Source organism: Bos indicus, chromosome 1, assembly GCF_029378745.1.
Source record: "Bos indicus isolate NIAB-ARS_2022 breed Sahiwal x Tharparkar chromosome 1, NIAB-ARS_B.indTharparkar_mat_pri_1.0, whole genome shotgun sequence".
Lineage (NCBI taxonomy): Eukaryota > Metazoa > Chordata > Mammalia > Artiodactyla > Bovidae > Bos > Bos indicus.
Genome location: NC_091760.1, coordinates 154,638,051 through 154,660,287, shown reverse-complemented (window position 1 = coordinate 154,660,287; position 22,237 = coordinate 154,638,051). Strand labels below are relative to the sequence as shown.

The 22,237-nt window shown below is 40.0% G+C and overlaps 1 protein-coding gene across 15 annotated transcripts in view; it reads left to right on the top strand.

Annotated features, from left to right (window-relative positions):
- The window catches only part of TBC1D5 (TBC1 domain family member 5), a 592,732-nt gene that overhangs the window by 344,322 nt on the left and 226,173 nt on the right, over positions 1-22,237 (top strand). For all 15 annotated transcript variants that reach the window (XM_070772644.1, XM_070772249.1, XM_070772468.1 and 12 more), the window contains 4 exons: positions 861-949; positions 2,473-2,523; positions 2,621-2,690; positions 12,651-12,823. In XM_070772644.1, coding sequence (XP_070628745.1) covers positions 861-949; positions 2,473-2,523; positions 2,621-2,690; positions 12,651-12,823 — 383 coding nt within the window. The remainder of the gene's footprint in view (positions 1-860; positions 950-2,472; positions 2,524-2,620; positions 2,691-12,650; positions 12,824-22,237) is intronic.

Here is a 22,237-nt window from a genome sequence, read left to right as displayed (position 1 = left end):
AAAGCGTATAATCTATTTTTAACTTGCTAAAATATGCTTTTGATGCCTAAGTAGGGGGAAAAAAATCTCAACTGATCTGGAATATCTTATTTTTTCACAATAATGTATAAATAATAGATTTTTATAATAACCTTTGAAAGGCAACTTAGTAATTAATATCTTTTTGTTTCTGTGTCTATTTACGTAATCCATAGATGAACAGAATATAAGGACAAAGAAAATTATATTGGTGAAATCACTAAATAAATTGAAAAGTAACCTTATAGTTGAAATAGGAAAAAAAAAATTATGGCCATCTTGGCTTAAGCACCTTTAAAATTTTTACTTGAAAACTTTGTTTTTCCTCATACCTGCTAAAGATTATTTCTTTTATTATCCAACATTTCCAGCTAGCTGACTTCAGCTCTTCCTAAATCTACAGACATCCTAATTTTGAGCCATTATATAATGAAAACATTGGATGTAATTTCCTTAGGTCTCCAGTTCTTAGTTGCCCTTCTTACTACAGATCCTTACAGTGTAGCTCATGATTATGATTTGCATAAATGAAATTCATATTTATGAGCACAGATTCTGAAGCAACTGACAGGTGCAAGGTTGTCTGCCATGCCAATGTATTGTTTGTTGTGTTATTTAAAAGAGAGCTGCTCTCCATGTTTTAAAGAAGAATACGTGCTGTGGTTGACTCGGAAGTCAAATTCTAAAACTAAGTCTCCTTTTGTAGTTTTTACGTTTTTGCTTCTGTGTATAATATGGAAATGCTGGCAGTGGGGGTCAGCTGCAGGGCTCTCAGCTGAGCCCCTTCTGTCCACTGGTGAATCCTCAGCACCCGCCCCCTCCTTTCTCGGGCTCTGTTCCAGGGAATGCACGAGCTGCTGGCTCCTATCGTCTTCACCCTCCACTGCGACCACCAGGCCTTTCTCCATGCCAGTGAATCTGCGCAGCCAAGGCAAGTTTTTATGGGAGCTCCATCTATTTTTCAGCCCTGTTGTAATCTTTTTTTTAACCTCAACACCTTTTACATTGAAGATTTTGTAAATTGTAAGCATTTGTTTGAGGTTCATGTGGCTGAACCACTTAGTAATTGTAATCCTATTTCAGCTGTGGGGAAACTTGGAATTCTAAATATTTTTGCAAGTCTTAGAGCCGTACCAAAGGAAGACATATATCTAACGGATCAAGAAGAGATTTTTGTTGCAATGGCGAAGTGCTAACAGTTGTTAATATTCATACATTGCATCCTACAGTGACCCGTTCTCTCACACTAAGCTGTAAGAGAACCTATTCTGAGATGTATTTTGTCCTCCCCAGATCCAACTCAATTCAATTCATAAACAGAATAGTTTCACAAAGAACCCAAATTTAAAGAAACACAAATGACTTCCCATGTTTTTTAGATACATTATTATTTCCAGTAGATAACTTCAGTAATTGTATTTAACTTAGGCTGATTGTTAGAATTTATTTTCTAACTTAAGATACCCTCACTAGGTGGGCAAGAGAAGCAGCTTGGAGGCGTCTTGGGAATGGAGAGCCTAGGGACTGTAAACCATCAGGAACGTTCGTAGGCTGGCCCCTCTCCATGCAGAAAACAGAGAATTAGCATGTAGCATTTCATCTGTTTGCGCATACAGTCTTTATTAATCAAAAGCAGCCATCATTTTGCTGAACACATATGAGGGCATTTGTCAAATCAACTTTACTATATCGTAGGTTTGTATTTTCTAGCTCCTTGGAGTTTTTCCAGTTACATTGGATATATTGGAGAATTTCTTGAATCTGACTATAATAACCATATCTTAATTGCCATTGCCTCAGTTTCTCTATAAACTATGATAAGGATGCAATTAGTATTGAGATCCTGTTCTCATGCCAGTTTTATCTTTTCAAAAATGTATATGCAGACTATACTTCATAGAAAAGTATACATGATTGAAAGTAGCTTTTTTAAAAACAGCTTTTAAATGAGTTGGGTATGCTTCTTTAAGAGTTTCAATCCTTTATAAAGTAAAAGGAGAACTAAAATAGATTTGGACGAGGTCACTGATTGATACTAAAACATATTAAAAGTAGAAGCCATTGAAGGAAAATAAATCAGTGTTTTGATACGGGATCTATGACCAGTAATTACATATTTCCTTGTTTCATTTGGACAAGTGATAGATTGTGGAGCAATCAGTTGATTCTAGATCAGGCACATTCAAAGAATGTATTGTCACATTCAGCATTTGTTATTTGGAATAATTAGATAGTTACATCACTGTGGTAGAGACAGGGAACTAATTTGTTTTTGATCTTTGTAGAAAGAAACATTTCATATGTTAATAGAGTTGCTCTTTTTATTTAAAAAAGGCTCATGTTTTTTCCTTTACACATTATATGAAAGCTGGCTTAGAGTATAGATAAGGCAACCTCTGCATCTTTTTCTGTTAAAAAATTACACATTCTGATCACTTGCATTGCTGTTTTAAGTGAGGAAATGAAAACTCTCCTGAACCCTGAATATCTGGAACATGATGCCTAGTAAGTACAAAAACTTTTCTGTTATTTTTATTTTTTATGCTATTTTTACCTTAATGAAGATTTAACATTAGCATTATATTATTTTTCTGATTTTTAGTGCAATGTTCTCACAGCTTATGGAAACTGCTGAACCTTGGTTTTCTACTTTTGAGCATGATGGTCAAAAGGTAATTATAGTAAAAATATTTTCAATGTATTTGAGGGAATAAATGATTTCAGTAAATAAAAGTGTAAAATCAGAGAACAAAAGCCATTATTATCACTATAAAAACAAAAATATAAAAATGCCTCTGAAATAAGTTTGAACTGGGGTTCTAAATCATGCCTCTAATTACTGACAGATTTACAAAGGTAATATAAAAATTTTCATGTAAAATAGAAACTTTCTTTTATATGTGTGTAAATTATGCACATAATATAATTTCTTAAAAATTGCTATAAATTTTGAATGAGAAGTGTATTTATCTACTTGATCTCTGCTGTCCTGGTGAGGAGACAGGCCCTGAAGCATGTAGGTAAACTGTACCCAGTAGGTTGTTTTACTGATGCATCACTCAATTGAATTTATATGTTTAGCAGCTATATTTATCCTTACTCTCTCTCAGCTTTATTCTTTAACTGTAATTTTTGTGAAATGACATACCATAGTATTCACCTTTTTAAAGTGTACAATTTAGAGGTTTTTAATAAATTCACAGAGTTGGTGCGTGCATCTCCACTTTCTAATTTCAGACCATTTCAGCACCCTAGAAGGAAACCCTGTCCCCACTAACAGTTGCCCCTCCTTCCCCCTCCCCAGAACATCCGGCATCACTAATGTATCCCCCGTTTCTTTGAACTTGCTGTTCTGGACCTTGCATGTAAATGAAATCATGCAATATGTGACCTTTGTGACTGTCTGTTTTGACTTAGAATAGTGTTTTCACTATTTGGGATATAGCATGTGTCAGTACGTCATCCCTTTTCATGGCTGAATAATATTTCCTTGCATACATATATGCCACATTTTATTTTTCCGTATGTCAGTTGGTAGACATTTGGGTTCTTTTCACTTTTTAACTATTAAAAATAATGTTGCTCTGAACATTTATGTACAAACTTTTTGTGAACATATGTTTTCATTTCTCTTGGCATATCTCTAGGAGTGGAATTGCCAAATTAACTGTCATTTTAAACAAACATATATGCTAACTTAGGGATCGTTCTGGCCTTTTCATTGTTATTGCACAATATTGGGAAGACTACAGATTATTCTGACAAGGTCTGTTGTGTTAAGAGTTTTGGGTTTATTATTTTCTATGTGACTAATTTCTTTTATATTAGTATAATTGAATGCGTTCTGGTTAGAAACCGTGTATCACTCAGATCTTTCGCTTTATCTCTTAGCCAATGAGATGGATAACTAATGCTTTTTATGCCTTTGGTCGAGGTCAGGACGAACTACTGCCTGCAGGCCAATTTGGCCTGCCATCTGTTTTTGTACAGCTTGTGAGTTAAAAATGGCTTTTACATTATTAAATGGTTGAAAAAATATCAAAAGAGAAGTAATATTTTGTGACATGCAGATTACGGGGAACTCGAATTTCCACATCCAGAAAAAAGTTTTGTTGGGATACAGCCACGCCTATTTGTTTACTTACTGTCTTCAGCTGCTCTCTCATTACAAAGGCAGAGCTGGGTGATTGCAGCACGGACGGTGTGGCTTGGAAAGCCTCAAACATTTACCATTTCTGCAGAGAAGGTTTGTCAAGTCCTAGCCTAAGTGATGTTCTTCCTCCAGCAATATATCACCATGCTCTATTCTGTAAGGATTATTAGAGGGGAAGCGTGCTGTAAGCACATGTGATGAACAGTGTATTTTCAGCAGGTGATTTGGTAAAGAGACTTATGTGAACATCAGATTTTGAGCAGAGTATTTGAATACATTTAATTATAGGCCTCATGATCGTTTTACACCCTGGTCATATTGTGTTTTATAACTGATTCAGAGTATCTGAGAAACTGAGTGATAAAATGTGAGGGCTGCCAGTTTTTACTTGTACTTATCCACGTTGCTTTCACGGAATCATATGAAAATGGCTAAGACTACACAAAGACACGTAATCAGAGAACACGCAGATATGACCTCTGAGAATCTGTATCTGTTATTTGTGTGTATCAGTGCATCGTGTGTCCCTGAAAAGCATATCTCGTGACTCCCTTTTCATCCTACCCTTTGTCTTCTATTCCATGATTCTGTCATCTTTTAAAGAAGAAGGTTAGAAACTATTATATCCCTCTTTCGGGTCTTCTACTTCCATGGAAAATTCAGTTATATGGCGGTGCACGCCGCCTCGTGCAGTGACGCTCCTTTTATAAGGCTTTCGTGGTGAAGGAAGCAATGTGTTGGTTTCATAGTGGTGTAAAATCGTCATCTCACTGTATCACTCACTCTGTAGCCTGGCACTGATCTGTAAAACACACTTTGCTGCCACTAAGCAGTGGTCAGAAAAGCTCTCTAGTGCTGTTGGTCGTGGTGTGCGTCTCATCAAATGAGATGAGACAATCACAGCTTTATGTTCAATGTAGGTAGCATTCTTCGTCATAAGAAATCCTGAAGATAAGTGGTTTTCATTAACTCTATCTTTATTGTTTCAATTTTCCTATTAGATATGCTATGTTTTTTAGCATTTAAATGACCAGAGAGATTGCTTTCAAGTTTTTTAAATTTAAGAGATATTATATTAGGTTGTGCAAATGTAATTGCGGTTTCTAACTGGGAATTTTAAATCATTATAATTAGGGTCAAACACAACTTTATTCATCAAAATAGGCACCATTACAATCAACACATCTTTGCCAACAACAAGTGTCTGTTTACTTCTGTAGCATAAAAGTCCATACCTTGGGACTTGGCAAACCCTTGGAGGCGTTTCCGCCTCCTGCTGGTTTGGAAGCATTTTCCTTGCAGAGAATTGTTGAGATGGTTGATGAAGTGGTGTCTGTTGGTGAGAGGCCAAGTGAATATGGTGGGTGAGGCAAAATTTCCTAGTCCAGTTCATCCCACTTATGGCGCTCTGGTTGTGTGGCATGCAGTTGGGCATGGTCGTGGAGAAGAATTGGGCCCTTTCTGTTGACCAGTACTGGCTGCAGGCTTTGCAATTTTTGGTGCATCTCATTGATTTACTGAGCATACTTCTCAGATATAATGATTGCACTAGGATTCAAAAGGCTGTAGTGGATCAGACGGGCAGCAGACCACCAAACAGTGACCATGACCTTTTTTTGGTGCAAGTTTGGCTTAGGAAAGTGCTTGGAGCTTTTTCTCGGCCCATCCACTGAGCTGGTCATCACTGGTTGTCATATAAAATACGCTTTTTGTCTCAGAAATGGTCCGTTGTTCCGTAGAAAAAGAGAAGACGACACTTCAAAGTGATGGGGTTTTTTGATTTGTGGACCACTGATAAGGCACCTGGACTCCCCACGTGGCAGTAGTGGTAAAGAACCCGCCTGCCAGTGCTGGAGACATAAGAGAAACGCGCTGGTTGGCCGTTGTCAACTTCTGAAGGCCAGCCAGTATGCCCTCGTCATCAAGGCTCTCATCTCCTTTGCAAAACTTCTTGAACCACCACTGTGCTGTATGTTCGTTGCAGTTCCTGGGCCAAATGCACTGTTGATGATGTGAGTTGTCTTCACTGCTTTACAACTCATTTTGAACTCGAATAAGAAAATCGATCAGATTTGCTTTTGTCTTAACATCATTTCCGTGTGTGTGTGCTCAGTCGTGTCTGATTCTTTGTGGCCCCATGGACTGTAGTCCACCAGGCTCCTCTGTCCATGGGATTTTCTAGGCAAGAGTACTGGAGCAGGTTGCCATTATCTCCAGGGCATGGATCTTCCCGACCCAGGGATCTTGCGTCTCTTGCACTGGCAGATGGATTCTTTACCACTAGCAACACCTGTGAAGTCCTTACTCCTATCAGTTTCTTAGTCTAAAATGAAATAAATGTAAATACCCAGCAAATAATGTCATTAGCATAAAAACATAAAGTGAAAAAGACACATTAAAATAATGTATACCATAACCATATTTATTTAAATACATATCAAATGGCAAAGTTCAGTAATGTAAAACTGCAAATACTTTTGCACCATCCTAATGAAGTATTCTGTTAGGGGAAATCTTCTTAGGTTAAAGCATCCTGTTATTTGAAGAGAGTGTACTGGATGTTACAAAATCAGAAAAAAGAGTCTTGGCTTTACTATTTTTGTAGTGAATGATGGCAATATGAAGGTTTCCCTTTCTCTTTTATATACAAATTAGCAACGAGTTGAGCTCTAAATTTTAATGTAGTCTTCTGACCTTTAGACCTAAGTACACTAGGGCAGGCACTGTAGAAAGTCCAAAGGGCTGTGTTTCATCTTAAGACTGGAAATGATGCTGGGCAGCCAGATGGAGCCCCTTCCCATGAGCCTCCTCTGTCCTTAACAAGCGCCCCCCTCCTGTCTCCTGAGCTTTCTGCCACCCTGCCTAGTCACGACTCTAGGGCGAATTCCAGGCTTTTTTTCTGTGTAGTTCTTTCTTCCAAATGGTGCAGGCAAGAGCTTTACCTTCTTTATGTCGCTGAATCTGCTCCAGTGACAAAAAGCTGATACTCCTTTTAGAGATTTCACATTTTAGGAGGCAGAGAAGTAGCAAAGCAGGGAAGACGGACTGAACTGGGACCGGACACTTGAGCCAAATCTGACAGTACACGTGGGGGCCCTTCAGGGGAAACACTGGGAGGGATGCTTCACGTAGAAAATGGCAGACCAGGGTTTCTGCAAGCACAGTGAGAGCAGGCTAACCACGTGAGGGAAAGACTGCCCACCTGGCTAAAGAATGTGGATTGTTTTGTTTTTCCTGGAGTGAAAATAATGAGGCCCTCTTGAAAATGTCTAAGGAGGGGCTCTGCCATCTTGTGACTTGTATGAAAAGGCAAAAAGATGGGACACTGAAAGATAAACTCGCCAGATCAGTAGGTGCCCAGTATGCTACTGGAGAAGAGTGGAGAAATAAGTCCAGAAAGAATGAAGAGGCTGAGCCAAAGAACATCGCCCAGTTGTGGATGTGTCTAGTGATGGGAGTAAAGTCTGATGCTGTAAAGAACAATGTTGCATAGGAACCTGGAATGTTAGGTCTATGAATCAAGGTAAATTGAAGTGGTCAAACAGGAGATGACAAGAGTGAACATGGACATTTTAGGAATCATGCCAAAGAAGCTTAAGTTGAACGGTCCTATGAAGACTTACAGGTGTCCGGTGGCTCAGATGGTAAAGTGTCTGCCTACAACGCGGGAGACCTGGGTTCGATCCCTGGGTTGGGAAGATCTCCTGGAGAAGGAAATGGCAACCCACTCCAGTATTCTTGCCTGGAAAATCCCATGGATGGAGGAACCTGGTAGGCTACAGTCCATGGGGTCGCAAAGAGTCGGCCACAACAAGACCTTCTAAAACTAACATCCAAAAAAGATGTCCTTGGCATCACTGGAGACTAGAATGCAGAAGTAGGAAGTCAATAGATACCTGGAGTAACAGGCAGATTTGGCCTGGGAGTACAAAATGAAGCAGGGCAAAGGATAACAGAGTTTTGCCAAGAGAACACACTGGTCATAGCAAGCACCCTCTTCCAACAACAGGAGAAGACTCTACACATGGACATCACCAAGTGGTCAATACCAAAATCAGATTGATTATATTCTTTGCAGCTGAATATGGAGAAGCTCTAGTGCTTCTGCTGCTGCTCAGTCGCTTCAGGCGTGTCCGACTCTGTGCAGCCCCACAGACGGCGGCCCACCAGGCTCCTCCATCCCTGGGATTCTCCAGGCAAGAACACTGGAGTGGGTTGCCATTGCCTTCTTTGGGAGAAGCTCTATACAGTCAGCGCAAACAAGACAGGGAACTGACTGTTGCTCAGTTCATGAACTCCATGTTGCAAAACTCAGAGTTAAATTGAAGAATGTAGGAAAAACCACTAGACCATTCATGTAAGACCTAAATCACATCCCTTGATTATGCAGTAGAAATGACAAATTCAAGGGATTAGATCTGTTAGATAGAGTGCCTAAAGAACTATGGACGAAGATTTTTAACATTGTACAGGAGGCAGCAATCAAAACCATCCCCAAGAAAAAGAAATGCAAAAAGGCAAAATTATTGTCTGAGGAGGGCTTACAAAGAGCCATGAAAAGAAGAGAAGCTAAAGACAAAGGAGAAAAGGAAAGATATATCCATCTGAATGCAGAGTTCTAAAGAATGGCAAGGAGAGATAAGAAAGCCTTCCTCAGTGATCAACACCAAGTAATAGAGGAAAACAGTAGAATCGGAAAGACCAGAGATCTCTCCAAGAAAATTAGAACTAGCTGGGGAACATTTCATGCAAAGATGGGCACAATAAAGGACAGAAATGATACGGATCTAACAGAAGCAGAAGATAAGGGGTGGCAAGAATACACAGAAGAACTGTACAAAAAAGATCTTCATGACTCAGATAACCATGATGGTGTGATCACTCACCTAGAGCCGGACACCCTGGAGTGACAAATCAAGTGGGCCTTAGGAAGCATCACTACAAACAAAGTGAGTGCAGGTGATGGAATTCCAGTTGAGCTATTTCAGATTCTAAAAAACGATGCTGTGAAAGTGCTGCACTCGATATGCCAGCAAATTGGGAAAATTCAGAAAGCCACCAGACTGGAAAAGGTCAGTTTTCATTCCAGTTCCAAAGAAAGGTAATGCCAAAGACTGTTCTAACTGCCACACAGCTGCACTCATTTCACACACTAGCAAAGTAATGCTCAAACTTCTCCAAGCCAGGCTTCAGCGGTATGTGAACCAAGAACTTCCAGATGTTCAAGCTGGATTAAGAAAAAAGCAGAGGAACCAGAGATCAAATTGCCAGCATCCGTTGAATCATAGAAAAGGCAAGAGAACTCCAGTAAAATATCTACTTCTGCTTCATTGACTTTGCTAAAGCCTTTGGCTATGTGGATCACATCAAACTGTGGAAAATTCCTAAAGAGATGAGAATACCAGACCTCCTACCTGCCTCCTGAGATATCTGTATTCAGGTCAAGAAGCAATAGTTAGAACCAGACATGGAACAAGGGACTGGTTCAAAATTGGGAAAGGAGTACGTCAAGGCTGTATATCGTCACCCTGCTCATTTAACTTCTATGCAGAGTACATCATGCAAAATGCCAGACTGGATGAAGCACAAGCTGGAATTAAGATTGCCAGGAGAAACAGCAATAACCTCAGATTTGTAGATGCCACCACCCTTATGGCAGAAAGTGAAGAGGAACTAAGGAGTCTCTTGATGAGGGTGAAAGAGGAGAGTGAAAAAGCTGGGTTAAACCTGAACATTCAAGAACTAAGATCATGGCATTCGGTCCCATAACTTCATGGAAAATAGATGGGGAACAATGGAAACAGTGACAGACTTTATTTTGGGGGGCTGATTTTTGGGGCTCCAAAATCACTGCAGATGGTGACTACAGCCATGAAATTAAAAGATGCTTGCTCCTTGAAAGCAAAGCTATGACAAACCTAGACAGCATATTAAATAGCAGAGACTACTTTGCTGACAAAGGTCCATCTAGTTAAGGCTATGGTTTTTCCAATAGTCATGTATGAATGTGAGAGTTGGACCATAAAGAAAGCTGAGTGCCAAAGAATTGATGCTTTTGAACTGTGGTGTTGGAGAAGACTCTTGAGAGTCCCTTGGACTGCAAGGAGATCCAACCAATCTATCGTAGAGGAAATCAGTCCTGAATATTCATTGGAGGGACTTACACTGAAGCTGAAGCTCCAGTACTTTGGCCACCTGATGCGAAGAGTGGACTCGCTGGAAAGGACCCTGATGCTGGGAAAGATTGAAGGCAGGCAAAGGGGACAACAGAGAAAGAGGTGATTGGATGTTATTACCAGCTCAATGACATGAGTTTGAGCAAGCTCTGGGAGTTGGTGATGCACAGGGAGGCTTGGTGTGCTGCAGTTTGTGGGATTGCAGAGTCAGACACGATGGAGCAACTGCACTGAACTGAAGGAGCGACTTCCCTTGTGATCCAGTAGGCAGGGCTCCATGCTTCCACTGCAGGGGCATGGGCTTGATCCCTGATTCGGGAGTAAGATCCCACATACGGCAAGGCATTACCAAAAAAGGAAAAAAATTAAAAGTATAAGGAAGGTAATCTGGTCCAGTCTAATACCTGGGTTAGATAGATCACCAGGCAGTTTGCAAGATGGATTTAAAGCAGGAGGGAAGGAGTAATTCGCTCCCCTAATCAGGTTGTTCCAGGCAGAGAAGCAGCATATACAGAAGTCCCCTCAGTGGTTGTGAGGAGCTAAAATTGGCCAACTGGGTGTTCTTACTGGAGGATGGGTTGTGTTAGACTTGGGAAAGCGTGAACAAGTATGAGCAGTAGATGATTAGCACCGATGTGGGCCTGTGGATTTGAAACCTTTGGGCTGTCTGAGATTCTTCACCAACATTTGAGCTTGTGACAGGTGGCCTAGAGCTCTAGATATGAATACAGATTAGAAAGTCTTTGGAAAAAGAACTTTGACTATAGCACTGTGAATGACTGAGCTCACTCAGGGAACTGTATATAAGTTGAGGTTCACCTGACACCAGAACCATGTGGAAAAGCAGCATTCGCGAAATAGAGCGAAGAATGTGAACTCGAGAAGGAGCCTGAGGTTGAGCAACAGGCGGCCATTGAGAGAGGGAGCGTAGGTGCAGAGAGGCAGAACTTGGGGACTGAACATTAGAAGAAAGGGCAGACATAGAGTATCACGGTATATCATCAGGACTGGTGCTGAAGCTGGAACTCCAGTACTTGGGGCACCTGATGCCAAGAACTGACTCATTGGAAAAGACCCTGACGCTCGGAAAGACTGAAGGTAGGAGGAGAAGGGGACGACAGAGGATGAGATGGCTGGGTGGCATCACCGACTTGATGGACATGAGTTTGAGCAAACTCCGGGAGTTGGTGATGGACAGGGAGGCCTGGCTTGCTGCAGTCCATGGGGTCGCAGAGAGTCAGACAGACTGTGCGACTGAACTGACTGCGCATCAGACTTGAGGGGGTGGCTCAAGTTTACGTGAAGGCATTGCACAGTCAGAGATCGGCCTGTCTTAGTACAAGGTATGGGGTGGCAGGAAGGGAAGTTGTACTGCCTGTGTAGATTTTTTTTAAGTCAGCTACACTTTTGATCTGGAGAATTTAAAAATCTTTCTACCTAGCTGTTGTTCTTTTTTTTTTTTTTAATTTAAGTTTTTTTTTTTTTTTTTTCATTTATTCTTGACTGGAGGGTAACTGTCCTACAGTGGTGTGCTGGTCTCTGCCACACAGAAGCATATCCACGCCCCACCATTGTGACTCTCCTCCCCTCACCCATCAGCCCTTCCCATCCTCCAGCTTGTCACAGAGTACTGTCTGTCCAGCTGGTTAAATTGATCAAAGGACATTCAGAGAGAGCCTTCTTTTTTAGTATTAGTGTACTTTATTTCTTGACTTTTTTTTATTGTTTTAAGAGCTCAAAGTAACACAGTTTTCAATTACTGTTTTGTTTTTTTTTTCATGTCTAATTCTTGTGCCACAAGAAGCATGTTTCCTCAGAGTATTCACTTAGGTGCTGTGGCTGCTGAGGCACGCTGGCCACACACAGAGAGACTAGACAGACTACCTCTAGCCAAAACTGTCTTAAAAGACTGACTGTTACCAAAGAAACTGGTCAGGGGAACACAATTAGAACATATTTTAGAAGGTTTTTCCCGGCCTTTACTTTATGAGCACAGTCATTTATGTGACAATCAGTTTATTATTCCACATTTGAAGCGTTTGTCCTGAGTTGGTTAAAGTAGTCGTTGGTTCTTCTTTAAACTTCCATTGATAAATACTTTGAAGAGTCATGGCCTTATACTTGTTGCTTTCACCCTGGAATAATGCCTGTTCCGTTTTTCCTGTGTTTAGGGGAAAGAAACCCTGATGCCTCCTCATTGGTTCTTCTTTAAACTTCCATTGATAAATACTTTAAAGAGTCATGGCCTTACACTTGTTGCTTTCACCCTGGAATAATGCCTGTTCCGTTTTTCCTGTGTTTAGGGGAAAGAAACCCTGATGCCTCCTATCCCCTTTGCTAGACCACAGGATTTGGGGCCGACAATTGCTATTGTTACTAAAGTCAACCAGATCCAGGACCAGCTACTGAAGAAGCATGATATTGAGCTTTACATGCACCTGAACAGACTGGAAATCGCACCACAGATATACGGGCTGTAAGTATCCGATTTGAATCGCAGCAGCACTGAAGCTTGATTTACGGTGGTTTCTGTATGATTTGGATTCACAGAAGCAAGAGTAAGCGCTGTCCCGGCTATAGCTCTTCCATATCGCCTTTGTGTTCTGTGAGCCAGACAGTGTGCTCACTGCTTTCATACGTCATCTTTCATCTAATATCACCCTTTGTTACAAAGGGAAAAGCTGAGACGTACAGTGAAGCTGTTAGTCACTCAGTCATGTCCGAGACTTCGCAACCCCATGGACTATATAGCCCACCAGGCTCCCCTGTCCATGGAATTCTTGAGGCAAGAATACTGAAGTGGGTTGCTATTCCCTCCTCCAGGGGATCTTCCCATCCCAGGGATCGAACCTGGGTCTCCTGCGTTGCAGGCAGATTCTTTACCATCTGAGCCACCAGAAAAGCCTAGGTTTACAATAACCTTACACATACTGAACAGTGAAATCATAATTCAGTCCAGATGGAACTGGATCCATAATCTGCAAAGCCCAGTGCAAAATAAAAATAAATGGCTTTTTAAAAAAATGAGTGGGAATTTCAAGGTGGCAACAGCAGATCATTAAACCAAGCCTTCTGAGAAGTGCAGAGTCATACAGATTATACACATGTGAAGCAGCCCAGTACCCAGACAGTCCTGTAATACATTCATGTTCTTTCCGCCTTATAACGTGCCTATCTGCTCTACCCTTTGGAGTGCATTTCTGAAAGTAAGATAAATGTCTCTCACAGTGAAAATAATATATTAACCTTCTTTAGCTAGATGATTTCTGTAACATACTGTAGCAGGACAATATGGAGCCAGTCACCCTTAGATGTATATGAGAGTGTGTGTGTGTGTTTGTATGTATGCATTCAATAACTTATAATATGAGTATGCAAATTAGCAACTTTAATAAATATGAATTAGTTGTGTAGTGCTACAGACAGCAAAAGGATCCTTTAAATTGAAACAATACGACATTCATATCTAATGTTGGGCATTCCCTTGGTAGATGTTTCTTGCAAATCACATCTTTCAACTAGATCGAATATGGAAAATTGAGAAGGTTTTATGAGATATACATAATAGATTCGCAGTGAGTATGAGTTCATTATTTCAATTAGGAAGAACCTCAAGTCATAGGTTTTGAAGCAGAGCAGAAGCCACTTATTTAGACGGAGGAAAGCATGTCGGTGAGCGTTGTCTCCGTGTCCGCGTGGGGCACAGTCTGTCACTAGTAACTGCAGCTTAGCTGCTCTCCTCCTGAAGCCCTGAGCTCTGACACCCTCCGCGCTCCTGCTTCCATGATACCCGTTTGCATTTTTGTGACTTAAGCTTGACTTCATCACTGAGAGTCATTCTCATTCCCAGTGGGAGGGAGAAAGCGGTGGAAATCATGGGTCTTGGGCAGCACTGCGGGTTACCGTCAGACTGGCATTTATTCCACTTTTAAGTCTGGCTAACATATGTGTGATTATAGAATAAAACTCTGTTGCAAACTAACAAGTGGCCAGGTCAGGAGGCAAAGTCTATATTCTTTTCAGCTTTGTATCCCCTCTAGTGTTCCTGCCTGGGAAACCTCATGGACAGAGAAGCCTGCAGGGCTACAGTCCATGGGGTCACAAAAGACTCGGACACGAGTTAGCAGCTGAACTACAGCAATGCACTCAAAGAACTGGTTTATTCAAATACAGAAAACCATTTTATAGCCTCTAAAATTGTTTTCTGGTCTAGAAATTTGTCTTAAATATTGGAGAAAGAAACCAATGCTGGACACATTTATCACTTCTTTGAAATGCTCTCTTGCTTGCTACCTCTTTGGCTGAGCTGGTGCTTTACATTGCGGTGGTCGTGGCATGGACTTGGGTACGGTGATTTTTAGCCAGTGTCTTCTGGTTTCCTTATCAGACATTAGTTCCCATCTGCTTTCTCTTCATAATGACCCATAGAACTTCTTTCACATCCAACCAGCACCTTCCCAATAAAATTCTGTGATCCCTGACATGATTACTCTTAATCTTTGAACTTCATTTTTTAACAGTACTAACAAAATCAGGGCTTGCAGTAACAGTAGCTGACTCAGTTATCCCTTTATTTTTGTATATATGTATTTTAAAATACACAATTTTTCATCCTTGAAGAAATCACTCATTCTCTTAATTGTTCTGTATTACATTCTGTAGTGCAAGGATTTTACTTATATCACTTGTCAAATTTGATTTCATAATTTCTTTTGGTGAGGCAATGTGGTTGAGTTTCCCCGCATCCTTACGCTACCCTAAGCTGTACCACTCATCTATATATTTCCTCCTGATGACTGTTAGAATGGGCACAAAGGATAATATGAGTGTAATATAAAATGGCAGTTAGAAGCATAGGCTTTGAGTGAACTCCAGGAGTTGGTGATGGACAAGGAGGCCTGGCGTGCTGCGATTCATGGGGTCACAAAGAGTCAGACACGACTGAGCGACTGAACTGAACTGAGCCTTGTTTAACCACTCTGAGCCTTGGTTTCTTCATCTGTGAAATGGAAATAAAACATAGTGGTGCATACTTCATGGAGAGCCTATGAAAATCAAATCATAATACATAAAAATCATAGTGTTCTGTAGGGGATAAACACTGAGTATATGGTGAGCACTGCTTTCGTTTCCATTATCTGCCATTATCGTTGCAGACTTAACATATCATTGCCCTGTCAGCATGATGTACCCTGTGGTTCGTGAGCCCTTCTAGCTCTGACTTTGGCTTTCTGTGTTTTCTTCAGTAAAGCATCCAAGCTTCTACTTAAGTGGAAACATAATAGCTATCCTTTGTGGGGTGTGCTTCTCAAGAAATAGTACAAAAGTGAAGAGTAAACTTTGAGGAACATCATAGCAGTTTGACAGAATAATTTTATGTCCTTGAACCTAATAAATGTTGTAGGTTTTGTCTCATGGAAATAAATGAAAATTATTAGTTTTGTTTTAAATTATACAAGTAATATTAACCTAAATAACTGCTGGTGCTCCTATATGTTGCTGTTGGGAGAAAGTTGTTTACAAGATGGAGAAGAGGTTATTTAGCAAAATGAAATTATATCCCATATTGAGTCCAGGTTTCTAATTTTAGTCAATCTTAGCAGTTACATGATACATTAAAATCTAATTAAATCTGCTTTCTGATATGGTTGTGGTTATCTTTAAGAAAAAGATTTGGGACTTCCCTGGTGATCCTGTAGCTAAGACTCCACGCTCCCAATGCAGGGGCCTAGGTTCAATCCCTGGTCAGGGCACTAGATCCCACATGCCGCAACTAAGAGACCAGGCACAACCAAATAAATAAGTAAATACTTTCTTTAAAGAACTGAAAAAGGTTTTGTAATTGCCCCCATTCTGGTGTTCTTGCCTGGTGAATCCCAGGGACAGTGGAGCCTGGTGGGCTGCCGTCTGTGGGGTGACACAGAGTCAGACATGACTGAAACGACTTAGCAGCAGCATTCTGATATTTGTGTGAGAATATATGTGGAAGTCTCCTGATGTGGTAAATACGCCATCTATAAATGCACGTGTTGCTTTTTGTTAATAAATGTATTTAGCAACATTAGAATTAATAGTGTGTCCACGTGAAATGTGGAACTTTTTGTTCTAGTTCTGTGAAAAATGGCATTGGTGATTTGATAGGGATCACATTGAATCTGTAGATCGCATTTGGTAATATAGTCATTTTCATAATATTGTTTCTTCCAACCCAGGAACATGGAGAATATCTCTCCATCTGTTTATGCTGCCTTCGATTTCTTTCATCAGTGTCTTATAGTTTTCCTCATGCAGCTCTTTTGTCTCCTTAGGAAGGTTTATTCCTATTTTTGTTGCAATGGTGAGTGGGATTGATTCCTTAATTTCTCTTTTTGGGTTTTCATTGTTAGTATATAGGAATGCAAGTGATTTCTGTGTGTTGGTTTTGTATTCTGTGACTTGGTTAAATTCACTGATTAGGTCTAGGAATTTTCTGTATAAGTGGTGCTGGGAAAACTGGACAGCTACATGTGAAAGAATGAAATTAGAACACTACCTAACACCATACACAAAGATAAACTCAAAATGGATTACAGACCTGCATGTAAGACCAGAAACTATAAACTCTTAGAGGAAAACATAGGCAGAACGCTTTATGACATAAATCACAGCAAGATCCTCTATGACCCACCTCCTAGAGTAATGGAAATAAAAACAAAAATAAACAAATAGGACCTAATTAAATTTAAAAAATTTTACACAACAAAGGAAACTATAAACAAGGTGAAACGACAACCCTCAGAATGGGAGAAAATAACAGCAAATGAAACAACTAACAGGGGATTAATTTCCAAAATATACAGTCAGCTCATACAACTCAATACCAGAAAAACAAATAACCCAATCAAAAAGTGGGAAAAAGACATAAACAGACACTTCTCCAAAGAAGACATACAGATGGCTACCAAACACATTGAAAATGTGCTCAACATTGCTCATTATTAGAGAAATGCAAATCAGAACTACAGTGAGATACCCCTTCACACTGGTCAGAATGGCCGTCATCAAAAAGTCTACAGTAAATGCTGGGGAGGGTGTGGAGAAAAGGGAAGGAACCCTCTTGCACTGTTGGTGGGAATGTAAATTGGTGCAGTCACTATGGAAGGTGGTATGGAGATTCCCTAAAAATCTAGGAATAAAACCAGCATATGACCCAGCAATCCCTCTCCTAGAAATATACCCTGAGGAAATCAAAATTGAAAAAACACATGTAACCCAGTGTCCATTGCAGCCTTATTTACAGTAGCTAGGACATGGAAGCAGCTGGATGTCCATTGACAGATGAATGGATAAAGAAGCTGTGGTACATGTATAAATGAAATATTACTCAACCATTAAAAGGAACACATTTGAGTCTGTTCTAATAAGGTAGGTGAACCTAGAGCCTGTTCTACAGAGTGAAGTAAGTCAGAAAGAGAAAAGCAAATACCGTATACTAATGGATGTATATAGAGTCGAGATAGAGGGTACTGATGGAATTATTTGCAGGGCAGCAGTAGAGACACAGACATCATCCAGGACAGACTCATGGACACGGTGGGGGAGGGGAGGAAGGAGAGACTGGGATGTATGGAGGTTGCAATGTGGAAACTGCATTACTATGTGTAAAGTAGATAGCCAGTGGGGATCTACTGTACGACTCAGGGAGCTCCAACCAGGGCTCGGTAACAACCTAGACGGATGCGATGGGGAGGGAGGTTCAAGAGGGAGGGGACATATGAATACATACGGCTGATTCATACTGATGTTTGGTGGAAACCAACACAGTTACCCTTCAATTAAAAAATAAATTCAAAATTAAAAAAAAATTAGTGTAAAAAATGTTAATTGCAAACCTTGGCTAAAATCATTCCAAATTAGCTTATCTTAATTTTAAATGAATTGATGATATTTGTCTTGAAATACAGGAATAAGATCCTATGAAAGCTTGAATGTTATGTAATAACTTGCTTATTAATGCTATTATTTTGTATGTTTAAATGCATTATCTCCTGAATAACTGTAACTGGTTTTTCTGTCACGAAATGTTAAATCAACTTACTATTTAGGTTAAACAGTGTTTGCAATTAACATTTTTTACACTAATTATTTTTTAATTTTAAATTTATTTAAAATAAATTTAAAATTAAAAAAAGCAAAATGGCTGTCTGGGGAGGCCTTACAAATAGCTGTGAAAAGAAGAGAAGCAAAAAGCAAAGGAGAAAAGGAAAGATATAAGCATCTGAATGCAGAGTTCCAAACAATAGCAAGGAGATATAAGAAAGCCTTCTTCAGCAATCAATGCAAAGAAATAGAGGAAAACAACAGAATGGGAAAGACTAGAGATCTCTTCAAGAAAATTAGAGATACCAAGGGAACATTTCATGCAAAGTTGGGCTCGATAAAGGACACAAATGGTATGGACCTAACAGAAGCAGAAGATATTAAGAAGAGATGGCAAGAATACACAGAAGAACTGTACAAAAAAGAGCTTCACGACCCAGATAATCACAATGGTGTGATCACTGACCTAGAGCCAGACATCCTGGAATGTGAAGTCAAGTGGGCCTTAGGAAGCATCACTACGAACAAAGCTAGTGGAGGTGATAGAATTCCAGTTGAGCTATTTCAAATCCTGAAAGATGATGCTGTGAAAGTGCTGCACTCAATATGCCAGCAAATTAGGAAAACTCAACAGTGGCCACAGGACTGGAAAAGGTCAGTTTTCATTCCAATCCCAAAGAAAGGCAATCCCAAAGAATGCTCAAACTACCACACAATTGCACTCATCTCACATGCTAGTAAAGTAATGCTCAAAATTCTCCAAGCCAGGCATCAGCAGTATGTGAACTGTGAACTTCCTGATGTTCAAGCTGATTTTAGAAAAGGCAGAGGAACCAGAGATCAAATTGCCAACATCTGCTGGATCATGGAAAAAGCAAGAGAGTTCCAGAAAGACATCTATTTCTGCTTTATCGACTATGCCAAAGCCTTTGACTGTGTGGATCACAATCAACTGTGGAAAATTCTGAAAGAGATGGGAATACCAGACCACCTGACCTGCCTCTTGACAAATCTGTATGCAGGTCAGGAAGCAACAGTTAGAACTGGACATGGAACAACAGACTGGTTCCAAATAGGAAAAGGAGTACATCAAGGCTGTATATTGTCACCCTGCTTATTTAACTTATATGCAGAGTACTTCATGAGAAACGCTGGACTAGAAGAAACACAAGTTGGAATCAAGATTGCCGGTAGAAATATCAGTAACCTCAGATATGCAGATGACACCACCCTTATGGCAGAAAGTGAAGAGGAACTAAAGAGCCTCTTGATGAAAGTCAAAGTGGAGAGTGAAAAAGTTGGCTTAAAACTCAACATTCAGAAAATGAAGATCATGGCATCCGGTCCCATCACTTCATGGGAAATAGATGGGGAAACAGTGGAAGCAGTGTCAGACTTTATTTTTCTGGGCTCCAAAATCACTGCAGATGGTGACGATAGCCATGAAATTAAAAGATGCTTACTCCTTGGAAGGAAAGTTATGACCAACCTAGATAGCATATTCAAAAGCAGAGACATTACTTTGCCAACAAAGGTTCGTCTAGTCAAGGCTATGGTTTTTCCTGTGGTCATGTATGGATGTGAGAGTTGGACTGTGAAGAAGGCTGAGTGCCGAAGAACTGATGCTTTTGAACTGTAGTGTTGGAGAAGGCTCTTAAGAGTCCCTTGGACTGCAAGGAGATCCAACCAGTCCATTCTGAAGGAGATCAGCCCTGGGATTTCTTTGGAAGGAATGATGCTAAAGCTGAAACTCCAGTACTTTGGCCACCTCATTCGAAGAGTTGACTCATTGGAAAAGACTGATGCTAGGAGGGATTGGGGGCAGGAGGAGAAGGGGATGACAGAGGGTGAGATGGCTGGGTGGCATCACTGACTCGATGGACGTGAGTCTGAGTGAACTCCGGGAGTTGGTGATGGACAGGGAGGCCTGGCGTGCTGGGATTCACGGGGTCACAAAGAGTCGGACATGACTGAGCGACTAAACTGAACTGAACTGAAGTGATATTATGCTTCCCTGGTGTCTCAGACGGTAAAGCGTCTGCCTGCAATGCGGGAGACCCGGGTTCGATTCCTGGGTTGGGAAGATCCCCTGGAGAAGGAAATAGCAATCTACTCCAGCACTCTTGCCTGGAAAAATCCCATTGATGGAGGAGCCTGACAGGCTACAGTCCATGGGGTCGCAAAGAGTCGGATACCACTGAGCGACTTCACTTTCACTTTCAAGTGATGTTGTAAAATAATATTTCCTAAAAGTTATCTTCCATTAACTTTGTGAAAGATTACTCCTTTTATACCAAAAATGAAATTTCTCTTTAAAAACTCAGAAAATTTATCATCTTGACTTGTCTTTTGTTTCCTAATTATTAGACTTTTTAAAATTCAAGTTCTAAGGGGCCTATTAATGCATGCTGGGTAATTTCCAAAGTAAAGCATTGACTACATGAATTCAAGGTAATTTCTAACAGTTGCTGTTCGGTGTTTTCATTTTAATATGAGAATAAGAATGTCCTGTGATTTCATCACTTAGGAATTATTTTTGTGAAAAAACCTCTAAAATATTACTTTTACCATTTATCCCTGAGTATGTGTTATTTTGTTTCCAGAAGAACCTAATCATAGCAGATAAAAATACAAGTATTCAGTGCTGTTTTCTTAATACTCAATACTATTTTATAAAGAGATTAAAAATTGAAGTTTAAAAATAACAGTTTTTGCTAGGCCAGAGTAACTGTATTTTATTATCACTTTTAAATATATTGAACCTGTATATTTTCAACTACATTTTATTCTTTGATATAAATAGAATACATAATAAGCATCTGTGGGATATGCAGTTAATGTCATTTTTGAGGAAGGATCCTCATAACACACTTGGGCTTTGGCATTCTTAAATTATGAGCACTTTACAGCACTCATGGGATAAATTCCATATCTCCCAAATGTTTATTGTACATCTTTCATTTCCCTTATTTCCTATTTTCTGGATTAGCAGTTGTTTTGCTGTATTGATGTCTAGTAATTTAGTAGAGGAGGTTCTTGGTTATTGATAAATAATCTGCTAAATTTTGATATTTTTTCCAAATATTTATATCACAGTATATTTGTTCTAACACATATCAATGTGATTGTGTATAACTACCAAGTTTTTCGAGCTGATATTTGAAGTATAATCATATGGTCAAAAATACAAGTGTCATCAAAGTCAGTGTAATTACCCACCTTTAAAATTCTCTCTCAACAGATTAAGAAATGGCTCCCTGTTCTAAACACAGTTAGTGATTGAAATGTTCTTATCTTTTTAATGAGCTTTACATTATGTATTAAATATAAAATATATATTTGATACCTTGTTATGCACTGAGCAATCCCCCCAAGTTAATCCTTTTGAAAAAGCTGGGTTTTCCTCCTTCTATATGAAGAGTTATAATTAAGAATTATGGGGAAAGATAATTATTTGAAATAATGATTAATAATTGTTAATAGTCATTGTTTCCTAAGGACCAGACATTGTCCCTAAAGGCTGTCATCAGCTACTTATTCTCACAACACATTGGCATACGTATTGTGACCATCTCCATTTTGTAGATGAGGAACTCAGAAGTATAAAGGCTTACTCTGTTTAGATAGACTAGCTACCAAGAAGCTGAGCCAGGCTTTGCACTCTTGAGCCTGCATTCATACTCTGGTTTCACTAGGACTATGAGGATGTAGGAAACTGAGACGCGTAGATGTCTGTGTATCAGACTAGACCAGGAGCCAGAGGCAGGGCGAGCAGGCGAGCAGCAGGGACAGACAGGGTCGGGGCCTGGAG